The 23784-nt window shown below is 33.1% G+C and overlaps 1 protein-coding gene and 1 pseudogene across 1 annotated transcript; both read right to left on the bottom strand.

The window, feature by feature from the left end:
- Window positions 1-1614: 1614 nt before the first annotated feature.
- LOC125832012 (probable serine/threonine-protein kinase PBL7) lies at window positions 1615-6369 on the bottom strand. Its single transcript, XM_049511137.1, has 5 exons — window positions 6045-6369; window positions 4827-5095; window positions 4459-4648; window positions 3961-4352; window positions 1615-2345 (listed from the first exon to the last, which is right to left on the bottom strand). Exons 1-5 carry the CDS (start codon window positions 6151-6153, stop codon window positions 1914-1916), a joined length of 1392 nt encoding a protein of 463 aa, XP_049367094.1. The 5' UTR covers window positions 6154-6369; the 3' UTR covers window positions 1615-1913.
- A 12166-nt stretch (window positions 6370-18535) lies between these two features.
- Window positions 18536-22294, bottom strand: LOC125831990 (kinesin-like protein KIN-12B; annotated as a pseudogene).
- Between the last annotated feature and the right edge of the window lie 1490 nt (window positions 22295-23784).

Genomic DNA, 23784 nt, shown 5'->3' with positions numbered 1-23784 from the left:
CTTCCATTACAAAGAATCAGATATGAATTCACTATAGAAATACCATTTGGGTATTCATCATTTCTCTAACTTCAATCAATCCATTCTCCGCTTCCACGATAACAATTTCGTCAACATCTTCAATCAATTCCCTGTTTCTGAATGATTCTCTGTTTCTTCACTTTTTCTTTCTTTCTTTCTGTAAAAAATGGAATATGTGAGGAGTAACTACTCTACTTGTTAATTCAGAGGCGAATCTAGAATATCAAGAAGACGGGTACACCATTGTCGGAGGCTCTGTCCCTTTAAGAAAAAAGGCAAATAATTTAGGCTTTCAAATTTGAGGGGACTTATTTATTTTAGCAATAATAAATATAGGTTTTTCATAAGAAAAATATTAAATACATTTGCAAAATAAATAAATTTTATTATAAGAAAAAGTCATTAGAGAATCTAGAATATCAAGAAGACGGATACACCATTGTCGGAGGCTCTGTCCCTTTAAGAAAAAAGGCAAATAATTTAGGCTTTCAAATTTGAGGGGACTTATTTATTTTAGCAATAATAAATATAGGTTTTTCATAAGAAAATTATTAAATACATTTGCAAAATAAATAAATTTTATTATAAGAAAAAGTCATTAGAAGAAGTTTAAAAAAGGCTGAATGCAGAAACTCTTTTGTGAATAAAATAAAATGCAAGGTTGTGAAAATGCAGCATCTGGGAATTGATCCCTCAACCTCAAAGTGGAAAACTGGCACTCGAACCAGTGAACCATCCAATTGTTTGTGTTCATGGATTCATTCAGTTGCTATTTAATATATTTTAAGAATTATACAAGTAATACATCAAATTTTGTCGGATGACCACGGGTTCAAGTGACCCATTTTTTATGCTTAAATTCGTCACTGCTTGTTATATACAGTCTACTTGTTACGTAGTTAGTTAGTTGAAAGTCGGTTATTAATTTGTTCAAATTGGCGCTAATTCTTTATAATACACTTATTCTAACAATCCCAATCTGATATTCTTTTATATTTTAACATTCAAATAAGGTGATTGCAGGTGACATTTTCGTGTGCAGTAAAATCTCACTAAATTAATAATATTTCCAAGATAAATTTTTTTCTCTGGTCCTGATTTGGGTCAATGGAAAAAGTCACTCATTACGATAAGATCACATATTTTTAGAAGACCCTTATATAAATATATGATCTCATTGATATTATAAATTAACAATTCTTTAAAAGTACAAATATATTTAAGACAATTAGAGAAATATTATTCTATTGTGTTTTATTTTTTTGTTAAAATTTAAATCTAATTGAAGTTTATCTAACTTTTCTTATTGCATCCAAAAGTTCTAGTGTTGGCTTTTCAAACTGTACCAGTATCCACAAATTCTTTTGTAAAATTTTGTGGATTGACAAATAATGTATGTAACAATCAATGTACAAGCAGAAGGGATAAAAATGTACAAGAACCAGGTCTGTAACATATCTCCAAAAAAAATCGATGAAACAAATCTTGATTGTATTAAGAGAACTACAAGCGATAATTCTACGCTTCTATAAAACACAACAGAGAGAGACAGAGAGAGCACTGAAATAGAGAGAGAGAGATCCACGAGTGTCTAAGAAAAGAAGAATCAACTACAACAAGATGAAGAAGAACATGTTCCTATCAAGTGAAATAGTTCATCTAACTTTCATCTTTATACCTTTGAAAAATCATATTGCATCTACACAACTAACTACCCTTTCCATTTACACAAATGCAAAAGGAGAATATTTGTTTATAATACGTTAGAATATGTGCTGCACCTGTTATCATGTGACACAAAAATTGATAACAAGGCAAGTTTTTCTATTAGCTTAAACCCCGAAAAGGTTGGATGAGAATACCAGCAGTAGGAGGGGCACCAATTTGGTTCTTCAATTTAGTCCCTCTGAATTTGTTCTGTTGTGATGTTCAACGATAATGGGGCTCTTTTGATTGTCTATTGATCTCGTTCTGTTATGACCTTCAATGTTAATGGGGCACTTTTGATCATCTATTGATCTCGTTCTGTTATGACCTTCAACGTTAATGGGGGTATTTTGATCATCTATTGATCTTGATTTTCTAGAAGAAGAATTTTTACGCGATCGTTGGGGAGGCTGGGCTTCAGGGTCATACTTTTGGGAGGCAAGGTAGTTGAGAGCAGTGACAATATCAGCAATGAGAGGCCGCATATTAGGTTGCTCCTGGACACACATTGCAGCAATTGCAAGAGCTTGGTATAAACCCCTCACAGGATAATGACCTTCTAGTACAGGATCTGCCATCTGGTGGAATTTCTTCCGGTCTTTAAACAATGGTCGCGCCTGCAGAAGTAGAGTTATCATGTTAGATAAGTGCTTCATAAGCAGATTCTCGTAAGCATTGAAAAAAAAGTAGGACTTCCAAATATTATAGTTCACAGCAAGAAAATCTTAAACGCGTTTCTCACTGGTTTATTCATTTTTATGTCTACCCGTTCCATTTTTTCCTGAGAGGCCGAGGAGATATCAACAGATTAGTACAGGATCTGCCAAAAGATCAGGTTTTGGGGCTCATTCTTCCATGCCAAATTGTCATATGTAAATGACGCTACATATAAGCAATATTATTTTATAATTGCAATCATCGGCAATTGGAATGATATGATTGAGTGCTCAACAAATAGAGGAAGTACATTTCAGCACATAGTTCTTAAACACAATGAAAATAATAGTCTCCTTACAAGTCAGCGCATGGTGCTCAACTTAAGATATGTTTATTGATCGACTAGATTTTTGAAGCATACATCTGTCTTTACCCAAAAGAAATTCAAGTGGTAGCTATGTAAAGTTAATTATCAGTTAATGTATGAACTAACATAGCGTACAAATCAAAGGACTTCATCTGATATATCAGGCACAGCGGGGCTGAATAGATGCATCAATGATACAGAGACAAGAATACTTTACAAGTCATATATACCTGATAATCATGTCCAAAAAGCTAGTAGTAATGTGTATCACTTATTTCTGTATTTTATTTCTTACATTTTTACTTGATGAATCTGTGTTACAATATAATTTTCCAGTCACTTGTCAAGATTCTGAACTAAAAACTCTAAATAACTATGATGTTTAAAAGGCACGAATGCAATAACGACCTGATTAAACCAATACAAGATTCTTAAGTGAGGCCGCATATGGCCATGTAAAAAGGATACGGGGAATATGTAGACCTTGACCTTCACACCGGAAAAATATTGGTAGAATTGGCTTCTTAGTAAAAGTAACATTCTATAGTTGCTCATGGATACTTAAATATAGGCCATTCTGGACAGCCCAGCCAGCACGACATCAGTTTCTACTTTCTAAGGCCGCCCATATGTACATGACTACCCCACACTCCACACCTTTCAATATGACCAAAAATGAAAAGATGACTCAGATAAATCAGCTTCAACTCTTTCAAGCACGAAGCAGAAAACTTGTCGCCTAAGAACTTCTAAACTGTTATGTACAATAGGCATTCAAAGGGGTTTAAAAAGGTCTTGGATTGCTACAAATCTACATTCATTGCCTTATGTTTTAAGGTTGGATGCTCAGATTTTGTAGCATAATATAATATCAGAGCTTAACTCTAGCAAGCTCATCCTCACAGTCGTAAGTTCACATTGATTAAATCCAGAGTTAGATTACAGATGCGGGAGGGTAAAATTTATATGCCTGGTATAAAAGGCATAAAAGGGGGTTTACACAAGTCTTAGGCCACTCTATTTATTACCTTAATATTTTGGGGCTGATGCTCAACTTCTTTTACATAAACCGCAAACAAGCAAACAAGAAACAGGAGTGGACAAACCCTGTCTTGTCTGATAAAAAGTAATAAAGGAAAAATCATGTGTTATAACAGCATAACCACACAAATTCACATTTCGCAGATGAAGAGACAAAGACATCTTACCCAAGCAACAAGGTTTTGCTCGGTAGCAGATCTAGCATTGTCGATTGCTTTCCTGCCCGTAATAATCTCCAAAAGAACAACTCCAAAGCTGTAAATATCTGATTTGAATGTCAGTTGGCCAGTCATAGCATAATCTGGTGCACAATATCCATATGTGCCCATCACTCTAGTAGAGACATGGGTCTTGTCTCCAAGAGGACCCACTTTAGCCAAGCCAAAATCAGATAACTTTGGATGGTACCCCTCTCCAAGTAGAATATTAGAGCCCTTCAAGTCACGATAAATAACAGGCGGTTTCATTTTGTCATGCAAATACTCCAAGCCCCTTGCAGCACCTGCAGCTATCATCATTCGGGTGTTCCAATCAAGGCGTTTTTTATCTGACCAAGGGTCTGCAACATACGTTTATCAAGGCCAAGAAAATTAAAATTTGTTGGAAAGTAAGAAAATCCAAAAAAACAAATCTTTTCAATGGTGTTTCTTCAGTGTACGGCATACCATGTAAATGGTCTTCTAATGAACCAAGAGGCATGTACTCGTAGACCAACACCCTATGATGTCCCTCGACACAATAACCAATTAATTTGACAAGATTGGGGTGGTCAGCCATACTTAAAGTGAGTACTTCCACAATGAATTCCCTGTTGCCCTGACATCCATCCGGGTTGAGTTGTTTGATGGCTACAACCTTCCAGAAAAAAAAAACAGGCCTCAGCAAACAAACCAATTATCCTTAAATACAACCACTTATGAGAAACAAGAAAGAACAAATACACGAAAGCTTCAAAACAGCAAGAGAGCCATGCAAGCAATCTCCTACAAGCAGCAAATTTTGATTAATCTAACAAGAACGGAATCGAGCTGACCTGACCACTATCTGCCAAAAAACCTTTGTATACTTTGCCAAAGCCTCCTTCACCCAAGAAGTAGGCTGCTTTAAAATTTTCTGTTGCCGCCACCAGTTCATTAAATTTAAACGCCCGTGCCCTATTCACTCCATTAATTTTAATTCCATCAGTTTCCCCATCTCGGGGAATGCTACTACTACAATTGCCATCCATCCTAGTAATAGATTGGTTTGCATTTTCAGGCTCTTCCTTCTTCACAACTTTATTTTCACTCGCCTTTAGTGTATCTACACCATAATAAAAAAAAAGACACCAAAAACCATTAGGATTGAAAGAAAGTGAGGCCCATTTGAAGAAGAAAACGACATGAATAAGCACATGGATAGTAAATGCCAAAGTTTGCTGATTCTCACATAATAGTATACCAAGATGACCTCAATGATTACATAATCTAAAAGGAAAGGAAGAGCTCTTGAACACAAAAGACAAAACAAAGAAAGAGACTTTCAAATTACATTACAGCAAGATATTATACTTCAGTGGTACCTCAACAATCAGCAGCATCAAAACCAAAACCAAAACCAACACCAACAACATATTCATTGTAGTCCCACAAAGTGGGGTCTTTGGTGGAGAGGGTCGAGTGTACCCAGACTTTACCCTGCCCTTGTTTTCGATAGATCCCCAAGCTCAATAACAGAAGTACAAGAAACAACATAAACTACAAAAAAACAACAAATAATCGAAGGACCATCAAAACCATCCATCCAAAAAAAAACATAAATAATTAAATTAAATAAATAGAAAAAACCCAAAAAGTCAAAAGTTCCAAAAGATGATGTCTACAATTGCTTGTACACTAGATACTTCCTAGAAGACACCCCTCAAATCAGAAATTAGACTTTTTTACAGATAAAAACAGCACCGACGCATCAAGAATTCAACTTTTTCTTCTCTTCTATCAACAATCAACAAGCCATCAGCAATTTCAACAATACCCATTAACAAAAAAACAATCAAATCATAGATGCATGCAATAATCAGATGAACAAAAACCAAAAAATCAGTAAAAAGGGTATGAAATTCCATACCCAAAAATTCATTTTTTAAGCAAAAAACTCAATCGTCGATTAATTTCCAACAAACCCCACATTGAATTTTCCAAAAGGGGGCAAAATTATTCCAATCAGAAAAATGGGTAATCGAACTTTATGTTAAAAAAAAAAAAAAAAAAACCTGATTTGGGGTTTGGTTGATCATCCCTTTTGTATTGATTATTGGCTTGGATTCTCTTTCTTTCTCGTTTCTTCATAGATGGATCACCAGAACAAGGGAAACAACCCATGGCTTCCACTTTCCACAAATACCAAACAAACTAGTAAAACACTATATATTTCTCTCTCTATATCTATATATCTATATCTATATATCTATGAGTATGAACTTTCTTCTCTTCTTCTTCTTCTTCTTCCTCCTTTTTTCTGAGAAGAAAAGAAAGCCCCCAAAACAAGAAGAGTTACAGAACTTTTTAGCTTAGAGATTTTTGGCTTTTGGTGAGAGAGAAAAAGAGAAAAAGGAAGAGAAATAGAAAGAAGGAGCTTCTTCTTTAAGTAGTAGTAGTACAATGTTTTGGTTTATTTTATTTATTTTTGGTGCTAATCAAGTGTAACATTTACTAATTGGGGTAATCCAATCAACAACTTCAACGTGTCATACAAGGGACTTTTAGGTCTTTTTGTGTCTCTATTTTGTATTCTTGTCTTTTCTCCTTCTTTTACTTTTTTTCCTTTTTTTGGATTTTCATTCGGTGTTCGGAGCACATATGGGAGATACGATAAAATTTGAATTGCACATCGTATGACTTATTTCAGAGTGGTGCTTCTAGGGGTGGCACAATTGGACGGGTTGGATTAAATCTGGGCAGGTCAAAATGGGACAAGAGAAAAAACGGGTCAAGACTCAACCCAACTCAAATTTGTTTGGGTCAAAATGGGTAAGGTAACGAGTCATAACTCCACCCGTTCAATTTTTACTAAGTTTTAATAGCTTTATTTGTTATTTTATAAGCTTTTATTACCTAATAATTTTTTTTCTTTATTATAACTATATATAACATATAAAATCAAAAAAATTAAAAATATATCGACGAGATTTCTCAAAAATCAATTTGGGTTACATATCAACTCAATTTTTAATGGGTTGAAATGGAATTGAGCTAACAAATGGGTGGGAACCAACTGAAACGTAAATGGGTTGGGTCGGATTGGACGGGTTGGGTTGATTTTGCTACCCCTAGGTCGTAAGTGATTCCAACATGATTTTCTCCATATCCAAAGCTGTAAATTTGAAACCTCTAGTTAAAGTGCAGCAATCACACCATTGCACCACACATCCATGTTGGTTCTTCTTTTACTTTCTAAAGATTGATTTGGTAGAGTGTACTAGAACAATGTTGAATAGAGGGGTCATTTAGCCGCATGTATAAAAATATTGCTAAATAAACTGTATTAGTTATATTTACATTATTTCTTTTGCATTATTTGATTTGATGCATTATATAAAAAAATTTATAAAAAAAACATATTTACACAATTTTTTTAAATTAGATTTTTTGTTTCCAATTTTCGTTCTCAAATTCTCGTTCAATTTATTAATCATTAAGCTGCCTTGAATATAATTTTAAAATAACAATAAAAAAAAACTTAGATTTTGTTTTTGCTTAAAAATAGGGTAGCCTCAACTATTCCACTTTTGTTTACTCTATTTGAAAAGAGTTATTCTGGTCAGATAGAATTCAAAATTAAAATTTTATGAAATTCAATAATTTATTAGAGTAATTATTATTTAATAAATTTTCTTATATTAATATTTCACATTTAATATGTTGAATTACTCGGCTACGCGGAGAGTAAAATCGGCGAGCCGGCGCCGATCATAACGTAGTTTGACTTTCAAAGCAAGCCAATAAGATATTGACACATGGAGATTAGAGAATTACTGTTTTTTTAATTAATTGTGGTTTAAGTTTTGACCAAATAAACAAGAGTCAGAGAATTTTCAGAAATTTGGCTGAATTTAAGGAAATACAAATACTAATATATTATATTTAGTACATAAATTAGGATAAAAAAATATATATTAAGATTGCGTATCAGTGAGTTCGGTTGTGATTTTGAAAAAGATTATAGTTCGATTTATTGGTTATTCATTTATAAATATGTTAACTGTTACAGAAACATTAAGATATTGATTTATCGGTTATTGATCGTTATTAATTTGGTTATATATTTGATTGTTAAGATTTGATACAAAAAGATTCATTGAAAATCACTTTAGAAATAAGGTGACAAACCAAATGAAATATACACTTGAGTTGAGTCGTCGTTGACATATTGCACCTTGATCAAAAGCAAATACATGCGCATAGTTTTATTTCTTTTTTTTTTTTAGTGCATAGGAAAGAAGAAATGGGGAGGGAATTATAAGTGTGGGGAGTCGAATCCTCATAAATAAAGTAATCAATCAATAAGCGATTAAAATTTCACTTAAAATCGTTTTTGTGAACCCAATGAGATTCGAACTTGCGTTCACTTTTATTTATAAACTACATCAAAAGTACATGTTCATTTTACATGGCTCACTATATCAAAAAAATAAATGTTTCCTTTTATTTGTCTATTTTAGCAAGTCAAAAGAGTTTTTATATTTTATTCTTAATATTAAGTAACTATATACAGTAATAGTAATAATCAAATTTAATGTTTCAAATCATTATTTAATAAGATTAATTTATAAGATGTTTGGCCAAACTTTTGGAGAAAATAAGTCTTCCTGAAAGCAGCAAAAAATATTTGTCAAAAGCTAAAATATATTTTTCTCTAAAAGCATTTTAATGAAAAGTGCTTTTTTTTTTAAAAAAAAAAAAAACACTTAAAGACACTTTTAATAAAATTTAGAAACACTTTAAAAAAACTTATCAAACATTAATTATTTACATTTAATTTATATCCCGCTGTATATTATATGACTGAATTTATCTAAGTTCCAACTACCACAAAATGATATGACATTTAATTTACATCAGTCGAAACTTAAAATAAATCTAACCCACAAAAATCTAATTTAAATTTACAAAAACCTATTTCCCCAATTATTTTCTAAAACAATATACTCAATTTAAGATAACTATTTTTAGAAATCACAATAAATAATTTGCGGAAAAAAAAGTATTTCAACATCAAAATTAGGTATATATCAAGGAAAATATCATTCAAACATAAAAAAGATATTCTTCTCCAATATTATTATTTCCCTGACAAAAGTATAGAGAGAATATATTATATTATATTGTATTAGAAAGAAAATTCATTTCCAATTTCTATGGTTCTTCTTTCAAACTTTTCCAAGAATAAGACGTGCACTTTCTTTCCCTTACAACAAATATAATTAAAAAAATATATAATGTTTTCACCAATTTGGTAAAAATATGCAGTCCCTTCCACACACGTGGGGAACATATATTTTTCCAAGATTATAAAAAAAAAGGTTATACACATAGTCCATGTTATCATACGTCTACTTCTTGATCTGTCGGTCCACCAAATCACTACTATTGTAGCACTAATAAAATTAGTCAATAACATGCCATAAAATAGTTTATACATGTATGGTGGTCGTGGAATAATAGGTACTCGATATTTCTTTATTCTTAATTAAATATGGTGAGTGATAAGTCAGACTTTTTTTTGTGGTTGAACATTTTCATTAAGAATCGGTAAGTTAAGGATTTTGAGTTATTTAGAGATATTTAAGGGTATGACCTAGTGATCAATAATGAAGTGATTGAGAATCATAAGTTCTCATATTCAAATCTTATAGCAGAGACATAAATATTAGGTGATTTGTTTCCATTTTTCTTAGCATCGGTGGACAGATTTATCTGATATCTATTACTGGTGGGAGATGAAATGTATCTCGTGGAGCCTTGATAGATAGAATCACTTGCTATCCGTTGTTGTTGCTGATAGAAGGTTGAAAATATCTCATAGAATTAGTTGTACACAAGTTGATTCAGACACTACAATTATCAACAACAAAAAATAGTGATTTTAAATTTTAGATATATATAAAAAACATCTTACTATGTAAAATAATTTTTTTTATACATAATATTAATCAAATTTTAAAACGAACATCAAACATTGAATTGGCAAACTAAAAATATATAGTGATGAACCTTCATATTCTAGCAGCTCTACCGGTCCTTCCCATTTTTCAAAATCATCTAAACACGTCGTATTTATTTTTCGATCTAAATATGGATATTATTTCTTGAATATTTTAAAAATTAAAATTTCTATATTTTGAATTATATGGAAGTACTATATATAATTAGAACACTTTTTGTAGTTAAAATTACTTTAAAATTGGAACTAAAGATTGGTTTGCTGTCCATATTGTAAAAATGATGTCAAACTTTTATGGGGAAAAAACATTGGCATAACAAAGCTAAAATCTTTAAGAGGGCAACTATATATTTTTTATGCTAGATTATTTGTTAGTGAATATAATCAAAGTAACAAGTACATGAATAATAGATTATAAAACAATGGATAAAAGATATAGAGTGAATCTTATTATATATGTTTTTTGGCATAGTTGTCTACCTCCATAACGATTGTCACGTGTCACCTTATGATACGTTCGGACTTAATTTACACCATAACTTTACGTAATTGTTTTAACCATCAATTTCTTATTTAGACGGTAATCTTCAATTAGATGTGCTTTTTGGCACCGAAAGTAAATTACAGAAACAGAAAGTATTAATTAAATGTAATAAAGAAACTTTTTAGAGTGGCAACAAATAAAGGATTAAGCCTAACTGCTTCTAATTAATTTCTTAACCGTTCATGTATTAATTATTAATTAAAGGAGTTTGATTAATGCATTTACTTGATTAACTTCTAATTATGAAGTGACAAATAAGTGGACATGTGTGCTTATGTCTAATTAATTAATATATAGAAAATTTTAATCAACTTTTTAGTCGTGAACTATAAGTTGCCTATGATTAAGACACTAATGACTAGGATTTTCACTAGCTAATTAACTCTTTTATTTTAGCAAAGCGTTAATATTAGGTGGGGAATACTAATTTTAATTTCTTATTTAGAATAGTAATTGAAAGCGACCGATGAATGATGACAATAATTTACTGAGATGTGTTTTGTATGAATGAAGTTATTCTTTAAGAAAATGTTTTTCGTTAAAATATTGTTTTTCTAATGTTTCGTTAATTGAGAATAGTTTTTTATTTTAACTTTTAATTTTATATCACTTGCTCTGACCAATATTTGCTACGATTTTATCAATCCTCAATACTAAAAAAAACTCATCAAAACACCATTTGATAAATTTGTTAAATTTATTATTAATATTTAATTTCTATTATATAATTTTTGAAAAATATTTTTGACTCATCAATCAAATACAAAAAACATTTTCCATGAAAAGTGGATTTAAATAGTTCATTTGATTGGAAGCTTTTACAAGTATTAATGGAATGTCTTTGTTTTGAAAATGACTCTCAATAATCAACAAATTTAAATAGGAAAATGACTTTTCATATAGGTTTTCTGTAGATACTACGACTAAATTTTGCAATTTTTCTTTTTCCATTTTTTAATTAGATTTGATACGAATGAAATTTTTTGTCACTCAATTAATTTCACTTTTGGAAACTTTTGGAACTTGTCAATTGACATATATAGTTGTATTATCATAAAAAAAAAATGATGCAGTGGATGAAATCACTCATTTCTTGATTATAGATTTTGGGTTCAAGCTCATGGATATGAAAAATCATCAGAAGCACTTCCCTCCGGATGAGGCTCTACATCATATAAATTTGAATTAGTCAAACTCTAATATCTAATACAGATAGCGAACATCGAATGGAAAATCAAAAAGAAGAAAGAGACATATATGATTGCACTCAATTTCATCCATGCACGTAGCAACAACTCAAATAGTTTTGCATCGGTTGGATTTTTTGTTTAAAATATTGCCCAATGAAATTTGTGAATTTTAAGACGTTACTTTCTCCATTTATTTGTATGATTTTTATTTGACTTGAAATTTTAAAAAAGTAAAAAAAATAAAAAATTTATATGATCTTAAAATATAGTATATATGTAGATCCTAAATATCTTTTAATCTCATAACTTTAAATATATTATGTAGAAAGTTGAAATTAAAAAATTATCGAAAAGGAAAGAGAGTTCTTTTACTACTATAGATTTGTGAAACTTTAATTAGATGTTTGATATTATCCTATATCATGATATATATCAACTGAGTTATCCCATCATAATATTGCAATCATTCAACTAATATTTTGACTCTTTTACCCCTTTTTACTAGGGAATGAAAATAGTTCAATAAAAAATAATAGAATTTCTTACATGTTCTCTAATTGACCTCTAAAAAAAATTGAAGTCATTATCCTACTAAATTAATACAACTTAATGAAAAAATGAATATATTTTTATAAATTTTATTTTTAGTATCAAACTTAACTAGAAAAAGAAAATATTGAAAAAATTATGTGGGCAGATTCATGCAGGGCAGGTCTATGCAGGGCGGATAATGCGGATTTGAAAATGAAAAAATGTTGTTATGCAGGATGGGGCGGAAAGGATTAAAAATTTTATGGGTTAAACTCAATCCTCCCCGCCCCGCTGCGCACTGCCCCATTGTCATCCCTAGGTGAGTTTCGTGGTGATTGAGTGCTTATTATAATGAAATTTTTGGATGGATAAAATGACTATGAAAATGGGTTAAATTGGCGAATTTCTTAGAGAAATTGGGTATTAAAATTAGCAGTGAATTATTTAATTCTTACGTTGATATACATTACTTTGTTAAAATTAAGGGTATATTTGTGTCACAGTATATCTTGAGGAGTATATTTGAACTCAAAGTATAACGATGGGTATATTTAAACTGTTTCCAACAACATATTAATATATTTGACCATTTACCGTAAATACTAGTGATTGTATGGCTATGAAAATCAAATATTATTCACTTCAATTGAAATTTTAAAAATTGAATTATGTTTTACCATATTTTTATAGTGAATATTACGAATTTGAATGTACTATTTCTAAATATAACTAAATATTAATTTTAAAAAAAATATTTTTAAAAGTGAATAATTTACATGGGCAAAAGAATTATAGTATTTCGAAAATTTAAAGAATTACTTGTTATATACCCTATAAATTACTATGTTAAGAATAAAACATATTTTTGGATGATAAAGCAAAATATGTTGCTAACTTGTTCAGTTATTTTTTTCTTATCCTATTACATCTTATTTTACTTTTAAAACAAAACTAAATATTTGAATTGCAGAATAAATCATAATTATTCTGCAAGTAACTCTTCAAATTTCAAATTTATTAACCACTCGAAAGAAATATACAAATCGAAATGAAAGCAAACCACACAATTAAAATTGCCCTCAAAATGAATCATTGCTGGGATTTTTTTCTTTTTATAAAAAGATTAATGTGATTTAACTCAGCATAGATAAAATTACGTGAAAAAATATGAACTTATTTACTTACTAGTTAACATGATCGCACGAAGCGCGATCATAATAACTATTTTTAAGACAAAATTTTCTTATAAATTAGCACATACTAAAAAAGAAGAAATATGATCAATACTTAGGTAAAAACTTTAAAATGTTTATCATAATTGTTTCAATTTATAAGATACAATTTTGTTAGGGTGAAAAAAACATGTTTTATATTTTGGAAAAAAAATACTAACTTAATTTTCTACTTAATTTTCTATTTGCCGTAGATCATCAAATGAAAAGTAAATAATCCGTCCTCCTCATTTTTTAAAAGAAGAGATGCTTATTTTATATGGGGAAGTACTGAACTTAGACCTTTTTTAAATCATTCCTCAATATGATTTATTTAACAAAAAATCATACTTGTTAAGTACGGAATATTTTTTAAAAGCCTTTATTTTTGTGCAGGTTAAAATATGAAAAATAACAAAAAGCATGTCAATAGTAATACAAAGGAAAGAACGACTAACTATTTTCTAATCAAATAAAAAGATAAATATATAAAATCGTAATAATAAAATTAAAAAGCAATCAATATTAATGTTTCAACAAACAACTCGATAAAAAATTATATCGTCATTTTATTTGTTTTAATTATCAAAGAATTATTATACAAATAATAAATAATGAATATTTTAAATCTTGATCGGAGTTACAAAACTCACTAAATGTGTAATTATTTAGAGAAAATCAAATTTTAAAAACAATGACAAAAAGCAAAAAAAAAGAAAAGAAAAGGAGAAAAAGAATAAGTACGACTCTTACTATATAAGAGTTTTTGCTATTTTTCTTAAATCATTTGAATCTGAATTTGATCACATATTTGGAGATAAATATTATTCTTAAACTCTTATTGATTTGAAATTTAGTAGGTTCATCAAAAACGTTCAAATTAAAATTTTTAACAATTATGAAATGATTTTACAATTTGAGGTCGTTTAGATAAAGTTATTTCTTTAGACATTTTTTTTGTATCTTGAAAATGAATTTAAATGAAAAATTATTCGACTATGATATAGTGGTTATTGAGTTTGTAATCTATGAATGACTAAAATTCTAATGAAGTATTAAGTTCATTTGTTGACTTAGACCTTCCTCCATATCGGATGAAATTAATACATATTTATATCATTATCTTATATCAATTCATTTTAAATCATAATGTGTAATTATGTTCCTAATTTAACATAAATATAATTGACATAAAAAATGACCCTATCATATTTAAATCAAATTTCAATCTGACAAACTATCTAAAACCCTTTTAATTAATTTTCGATGAAACCATCAACCATAACTCATTTATTTCTCCCTTTATTTTGTCACTTTTTCTCTTTCTTCATGGTTTGTCAACTGCGATAAGTTAAAGTTTTCCATTTTTCTCTTTCTTAAATTCTTCATAGTTCAATTTTTTTCCTTCCATTCCTAAATCTTCTCAATGTATGCTTAAAAAAATAATTAAAAAAAATAATCCATGTGTATGTTAATCATAATCGTTTATTTAGCCATTGTTATCTATTTTAATTTCTCTTTCATACATAATCATGCAATTTCTCTTATCCAATAAATCAAGAATTTCGTCATATGTAGAATCAGATTTTTTTTTCAAAAAGGATTGGGTGAAAATTTAGATTTTGTTGTTTGCCATTTTTATTAATTTTCATGGGTAAAGAAAATTTTCATACGATTCTTGTAAAAAAAAACTTAGATACATAATATACTGATTAAACAAGTATAAATTAAAATTTAATGTATACACGATTATATATTCATTGACGAATAAATCATGCAATTGCATGTATACAATTACTAATTGAATGAATACAAGTTACTAGATCAAGATAGAGACTTGGAAGGAGCATGTAATGGAGTATTTTGGGGAAATCTGGATCAACCACACAGAATGCATGAAAAGCCCTAGGACGATAATTACAAGTGCCAAATTTGAAGGAATAGCAACGGGGCGGTGCAGAGCGGAGCGGGTTTAGTCAAACCCACAAAATCCTCAACCCGCCCCACCCTGCATTGCACTCAGTGGCGGATCCAGAATTTTAAGATCATGGGTGCTCACTTCTTAATATAGATGTATAATTATTTTAATTAAAGTGAAAATAAAAGGCTTATTATTAAAATAAGACTTCTAGTCATAAGTTACCGAGTGAACTACGATTAATATTAATATATATATATTATATATATATTTTTTTTATTTTTTTATTTTTTTATTTTTATTTTTATTTTTATTTTTTTATTTTTAGAAAAAGAACCTTCTAGTAGTACGATTCTCGACAGCCTTTCATATTTTGAAGATATTGAATAATTGTATCATATCGCAAATTAACAATTACAAATATTTACGCTCTGAAGTTTTAAAAGCTTAAGTTTTTTATGTTGTAATAAATGAGATGTAGGAAATTAAAAAAGTGAAAAAATAAACTAAACAAAAAATTTAAGATTGAAATGCTAAGCGGATAAAAGGGCGAAGATTGAAAAAAAGAAAAAAGAAGAGAAAATGTCTAGTAATATATGAGTAACAAAACTGAAAAAAGTTAATGCTTCAACCGAGATTCGAACCCCCGAACTCCAGCGTGCTGAGCGCTGGATATTCAGCTTCCAAACCAAAGCAGCTAAGACACCTTATTATTTGTGGGTGCTCAACCATTTAATATACTGGTTTTAAAAAAATTTATGTCTAACTTTACGCATTACGCGTTGAGATCAGTGGGTGCTCGAGCACCCAAAACCTACAACGTAGGTCCGCCCCTGTGATTGCACTTCGTTCAATTTTCAAATCGGCCCCGCCCACTTTTAAGTTATTACAGTCGTAGTAAATTATTGCAAAGATACTTCAATAAAAATTATTACTGCTCTATAAGTTCACAAGCAGTTAAAGATTAAAAAATATAAAAAAAATATTCTAACTAACTGTAGTTAAAAAAAAATTCAAATGTATTCTCAAATCCTACCAACGTAAACAAAATCACTTCGTTCCCGCTAAACCCTTCTTTTCTTCTCCTGATCAAGAAAAATTATCACGCTCCCATTTACAAACTAACAGTGCATCCATCTGCTTCTTCTACTTCTTCTCTTCCATGTGTTTACCTGATCAAGAAAAATTATCACGCTCCCATTTACAAACTTACAGTGCATCCATCTGCTTCTTCTCCTGCATTTGTCTACCTGATCAAGAAAAATCAAGAAGTTAATGGATGGAAATACAGAAAATGTATTCCATGACTCTCGAGATGATGGGTCAGGGACAAGAAGGCATCTTCCCCAAGAACTTGGTACACAAGGGTTTACTACTGAAGTTGCAGAAAATGCAATAAATTTAGATGATATGAACTTTCTATTTGATGACTTACCTGATGATCTGATCATCAACTTTCTAGCTGAAGAAGGCCAACAGACTAATATTGGGTCAGGGACAGAGTTAAATTCAGAAGAGTTTAATAATGAACTAGAAAAAAGAATGCAGGAGTTTGATGTTGAACTGGAAAATGCTTCTAATTCTATGAATGTAGATGAATCCTACTTGCAAGCTCATGACCCACTTCGGCAGCTCTTCAATGCTCAGAGCCAGCCGCATTCTAATAATGGGTTACAGATTCCAGCAGCGGAAGAAGGCCAACATGGGCTTCAGAATCAAAATTCACTATTCAATGATCAACATCCCTTCAACCTTTACCATCAAGAACTTCCTGATCCAAGCCATGAGGGCAGCCTTCAGAATCAGATTCCAACATTCAATACTCAGCAGGTAGCATTGCATTTTCTCAATGAAACAGGGAATCTCCTAAATCTTGGTATTCAAGAACTTCCTAATCCAAACCATGATGAAGGCCACACTGAAGAAGACCATGGTGGCCCTCAGAATCTATCTCAGCAGCAGCTACACAATCAAGAACCTGCAGTTGGAGTACAGAATGTAAACCATGAGGGCCCTGTACATGGCCAACAGGCTGATGGTGCTGATCTGTGGAGCCTGCGCTAATTCTAAAGCTAAATGTAGCCCCAATTGTGTTTTTCGACCCCATTTTCCCAGAAACAAGCAAACTCAGTTTGGGATCATTTCAAATGCCGCTGGTAGAAGCAATCTGAAGAGGAGAGTCGCTCAATATGATCCACAGCTGAGAGATACCTTTTTTGATCTGAGATATCAGGAAGGATTACTCACGGCAAAAGATGATTATGGCGGTTGTGCGGCTGCTTTAAATGAGAAGGATAAAGAGATTCAACAATTGAAAACCAAACATGCTAAGGAAATGAAAGAAAAGGATGATGCCCTTAAAACGCAAACTAAAACCATAACTGACCTCACCAGTATGACGTTATCCCAACAGCAGCAGATTCAGCAGCTGCAGCTGCAGCTGCTCCAGAGACAGACCCAAGAGTCACCTGTTGAACCACAGTCATCAATTCCCCGCCCAAACCAGGAAGACAACTAGTATAAGTGTTTAGACAGGAACTAGTAGAGTCAAGTCTGATGTTACGAGCATTCTATTCATGACTGTTTCTATTGAACTGATATTTCAATACTTGCTTCTATTTCTATAGTGCTTTTATTTCTTTTCCTTTTTTATTCCTTTTATATTTGTATAAGTAACAGAGAAAATGCACCTGAGGTTGTAAGGACAACTTAACAAGTGAAACAAAATAGCAAAAACAGGAGAGATATTCATACGCTGCACACGGAGGCAAATGAGGGTCTGCACATTTGCCTGGTTTTTCTTCTGTTAACCTGATCAGATAAAGCAAGAATAAGAATAATAACCAGAGAGAAAACATCAAGAAGTACATAATAGATAACTATTGGCTCTTGCATGTGAACTTCACGATCACCTCTTCTCTTTGTCATCTGCCATGTTGTTCCTCTCCTGGGATCCAAACCTGGCTGTGAAATTTCTAAACCATGCTTCTTGACAAGTTTAATGTACCTGGGGTTGGACAGACAATTCAGAAAAACTAAGACATTGGGTCAAATCAGGCTGTTAATCAATCTCAGGAAATACACGAAACTTACTCCTTGGCATCGAAATGCTCAACTCCTAGGTTTTCATCCCAGATAAAAATATAGTCATATGGGGCAACTATGTCTGGATGCATCAATCTGTTTGTAAGCTGTCTTAGCTTCGTGCTCTGCCTCAATAGCTCGTTTCTCAGCAGCTGTGATAGCTTCTTCGGCCTCTTTAAGCCGCACAAGCAATTCACCAGCTGCTTGTACAGCTTCAGCAGTATCTCTCAGTGAAGCCCCTCAGTTTCATCCCTATAATAGCGCCTCTCTTTTTCCCTTTCCACTTTTAGAGCTGAAATTTCAGCAGCAAGAGCATTGATAAATTTAGATTCAGCACCCCTCACTCCTGCCTTTGCAGCTGCTTTCTTGACATCCTCTATACCATCTTGGATCTTCCTATGCCTTTTAAGCAATTGCATATGCTTCTCTTCAAGTTCAGCATACTGTTCAAGCAAGCGTGCATGGCCCTGCATTGCCATCTGCATTGCTTCTTTCAGCTCTTCCGAGCACTTCTTCTCCAAAATCAGTTCTTGTTTATGCTTTTCAGCCATGCTGCGGCTAGCTTCTAAGTCTAACCTCAATTCTTCTACAAGAGACATCCATTTACTCTCTGTTTCGGACCATTGAGTCCTCTCCTTTTCAAGTCTCTGTTCAGCACTCTCCTCAGTTGACTCTGGAATAGTGGATAAAGCCGAAGGCTCACTTGACTCACATGGATAAGCTAATTGCAGAGGAGAACTTCCTTTCTTGGATGGCTTCGGTGAAGAATCTACATAGAAGTGGAGCTGGCTTCTCAAATCCTGAATCTCCTCCATCAAAACATCCCTCTCACCCAAGTCAAAGAAGTTTCGATACTGTTCCAGCTCATCGTGAACTCTTCTTAATTCAATTTTCGCACTTAACATTTCTGGATGATTCTCATATTTCTCCTTCAGAAGCTTATGCTCATGAGTGAGTGATAACAATTCATCCTCCATGAACTCCTCTGTTGGTAAAATTCCATCCATTAAGCTCTCAAGACGAACAATCTTATCCTCGCGTGTTTGGCCAATAATGGCATTGCATTCTCGCTCGTGTTTGTACTGTTGAATCAAGCGGTTGAGTTGCATGATCTCAGAAGTTTGCTTGGCACATATTTCTTCAAGTGCCATCTCCCTCCGTATTGCTCCTGCCAATACTTTTTCTACAGCTTTGGGTACTTGAATCTTGAACTTTTCGCAGGACTGTGATCCATCAGCAGGTACCAACCGTGATTCATCGACACGAACCAATTGCATGTTTGAGCCATCATTGGCATATTTAAGCTTTTGTTGAGAATTCCTTTCCTTACATTTACTACACAAGAAAATTGACCCTCCTTCAAATGACTGATCATCTGTAACAATAGTTTGGACCCCAACATCTACTTTAGCAACTGGAATAATTGCTCTAATATCAGCAGGTTTGCAAGAAAATCTGAACGAGGACCGCCTCAAAGATGTACTCTGGCGATTACTTATAATTTCAAGTCCCCTATGTAGACTAGCAGCTAAATGTTCAGTCGATGTAAAACAACTTTTACTTCTCTGATTAGCTTGAGAGTCCAAACAAATACTGTTCGAAGGCCTTGCGAAGGAAAAATGTGGTTCATCCAGCTTACTCTCTCTAAGATCCTTCTGAGAAGCACTCAGCATCGATGATGTCCTTAAGACTTTTTCTACTGCTATTAACTCTTGGTGAAACACTTGGAGTGGAGATTTCAAAATAGGAGATATATCATTTGTAACTACACTAACGTCTCTACAGGCTGCATCACCCTCTGAACATTTAGAAGAGTTTTCAGGAGTTCTTTCATTGTAGCCTTCACATTGCTCTGAAGCTATTTCTTCTACCAGTTCCCCTTTTACTCCTTGATTGAGCAAATTAATGGTCAGTGATGGCAAACAATCAATTTCAACGGGCTCTTGAGAAGAATCACTATCAAGCCTCTTCGACATGGATTTCTTCAAACCAGCCTCAACATTTTCTTCTTCGCAACTTTGGTGAATTGGTTCTTCAGCCATCGACCAATTTTCCAAGTTCTGCAGCCCAGCACCATGAATAACTTTGTTTTCAGGTTGGACAACTTGTTCAGGTACCTCTTCCTCCATGGTGACGTCTGCATCCTCAGAACCTATCTCTCCCTTGCATAAGCTGTGCTTTTCCTCGTTACATCCTTCAGAAGGACCAACCAAGAAACTCTTGGAAAGAGTTTTTCGCAAGATACCAAGCTCTTTACTTCCTCCCGGCAGGAGACCTAATAGTTCAGCTTCCTCAACGATCTCCATTTCTGTGTCACCATCTTCATCTAGAGGAGGTAATGTCATTGGACGGTTGAGGCTGAATTTCAAAAGGTTTAAGCTTCTACGCGCATTCCACCCCGATGAATGATTTCCATTTTGATCTGCTTGAGATCCATTGGCCTTCACTCTTATCAGTTCATCCTTTAACTGTCGTATTACTTCCCTCAAGACGTTTACATCATCTTGCATCTCCTCATTGACAACAGCCTTATTCTTGATTGCCTTTGCGCGCTGGGCAAATCTCAAGGTACTGAGAGTCTCGCTCTTACAACTCTGGGCTGGAGAAATGGCACATATCATTGCAAGTTTTGCATTCCCACCAAGAGATTCCTGTAACAAAAATGTCAACTTGGAATCTCTATAGGGAATGTGCCGATGCTTTCCTGTTTGGGAAACTTCTGCTAGAATGTTTATTAAGTTCCCCAGCTGTGACAGAGAGCGATTGATGTTCCCAGCTTCCTTCAGGCGCTCTCCAGCTGCTCCAGTTAGCTTTTGCCTTTCTGATCCAGCAAGATCGACCAGATTTATCCTGCTCGTCTTAAGGCGGCTTAAGCCATCAGCCATACTCTTGCAATGTGATTCAACAACACAAGTAAATACACTGTGAGAACGTGAACTCTCAGCATTTATACAAGTAGCGCCAGTTCTCCTGTTTGACAAGCCCTTCATCAAAAGCTTTGTCACATCCTTCATTGTAGAAACACATTCCGCAGTCAAATTTTCAAAATATACACCAGTTCTCACATCCTCCCTTAGCTGGAGGTTTCGCCGACTAGGATCCAATAGATCAGTGATTTGTTCATTGTGATAGGCAAGCTGCTTGTCAGAACGTTTGACTTGTCCTCCTCAATTCGTTCAAAAAGTCGTTGAAAAACACGCGGTGTTAAGCCTTGTTGATCACTTGTCAAGTTTTCATCCAACAAGGCGTTGGCTGGTCCCCATATTGTATATGTCTTTCCACTACCAGTCTCCCCGTAAGCAAATACTGAGCGGTTAAACCCAGCGAGGCAATTTTCAACAAGAGGAGCTCCCACAAGCTGAAATATATCTAGCTGTGTTGATTGGACATCAGCGATAGAGTCAAATGTAAAATTGTGTCCGGATATTGACAAAGAATCATTAGAGACCTTTTGGCAACAATTTCACCCTCTTCCTCATCCTTGGTTGGTGGCCTCATCCTCACTATAACTTTAACTCCAGAGTCGGAAGATCCAGAAGCAACAGCACGAATCTCCGAACCACCGGATTCAGCACTGAGCTTCCGCTTCAAAGGATTGGAATTAGGATGCCTAGGAGGCAATGGACTCTTCATCATCTTCATACCGGTAACAGCCGGTGAAGAATTCAGATCTGAAGGAGGAGCATTCTCTTTAGACGACTTGTTCTTCTGGTACCGCGGTGGCGTCAGCCATTTCTGCCTCGTAGAGCTAGGGTTTGGACTCAACATTGTTTCGTGATTCTCCCTTAATATTGTGCTTCTTGGTTGTACTGAATGCTTCATTCTTTGTACAGAAATGGTGGATTTTGGGGGGGTTAGGGTTAAGGAAGAAAGAAAACTGATTGAGTTTTTTTAACCTTATAAGAGAGTATTATGCTACAAGCTCAAGTGACAAGAAACAATTGTGATATGTCCTAACATATTAATTATCCAACATTTTGTAAGATGGCACAAAGAACCTGAATTATCAAAATAAAAGTATGATCTGCACTGCAATCACAGAGTTAAGATGCATCACCCACCAAATATATTTGATGTAAATTATATTTTCTTCAAACTCTTCTAAAATAATGCATTTGAAATTAAAGATAATAATACTTTCTTGAAATACTTCTTGAAAATAATGCACTTAAAACTAAATATCCTTTCTTGAACTCTTTCTTGAAACTTTTTTTAAAATCTTGAGCATACTTTATTTGTGAAATTAATGCATATGCAATACTTCGATAAGGTTTTCAAAATAACTTTGATTAGAAAGGAGTGCATGTGGTATAATAAGCATGAACCCTGAATCAATAATTATTAATGACATTAAGTACCATAATTTTAATGATAAAATCAAGAATCAATGACGAGAGAAAAAGGAATTCAAAAGAAAAAATAGAGTGAGCAAGATTACGACCCTTGGATTTCACAGATACAAAAACTTAGCTTCAAATTAGAAATTAACTACCTTGACTCAAGCTCTTAGCATCTCATCCTCTTCCATAAAACACAAACTCAAAGAGTAAAAGTTTCTTAACCAATACAGATCTGTTAAAAATATTCCTTGTACACTAGATTTCCTCCATGCTAAAACCTTAAACGCCAGCAAAGACCAAACGAGTGCCTCACATAACTATACAATCCACAAGCAACTAGAAAATTGGTCATGTGCCTGGCTTTTGAGTTTTGACTATAGCAGCTTGAATAGCCTCTCTACCCCCACCCCACCCTAGATCAAGCACTAGCCTAATTTCAATTCTTCAATTCTGTGTCCCCAAAAACAAGCCACTGTGTGTCTTATTTGACTCATTCCTCACATTAAAGCTATTTAATAAATTCACCCCATCTTTCATTCCGTTCACATACCTTGGCAGTCCAATTTTTTATAAAAGAAAACATAAGGCATATTATAATCTGATGGTACAAAGAATCGGGGCAAAGATTCAGGCCTGGAAAGGCAAATTACTATCTTACGGGGGCAGAGACTCATTGCCTATCAGTGATGAACTCACCGAATAATGTTATAATGCAGGTGCAGAAAATGGTGGCCCGATTTTTCTGGTCCAGTTGTATTGGAGGAAAAGGAAGACAATGGACAAAGTGGAGTAATTTATGTGTTCCGGGGAAAGAAGGGGGGTTAGGAATTAGACTCATGACTGACAATTCAATGGCCTTGTTTTGCAAATTATGGTGGAACTTTTGAACAAAGCCATCATCCATAACCTTGTTAATGAGCTAGTGGAAAATGAAATTCCAATGAATAAATCAAACATTACTCCACAAGCTAC

The sequence above is a fragment of the Solanum verrucosum genome, unplaced genomic scaffold (genome assembly GCF_900185275.1).
Source record: "Solanum verrucosum unplaced genomic scaffold, falcon-dt-bn FXZP01000042.1, whole genome shotgun sequence".
NCBI lineage: Eukaryota > Viridiplantae > Streptophyta > Magnoliopsida > Solanales > Solanaceae > Solanum > Solanum verrucosum.
This window is presented reverse-complemented; position numbering and strand designations above follow the sequence as displayed.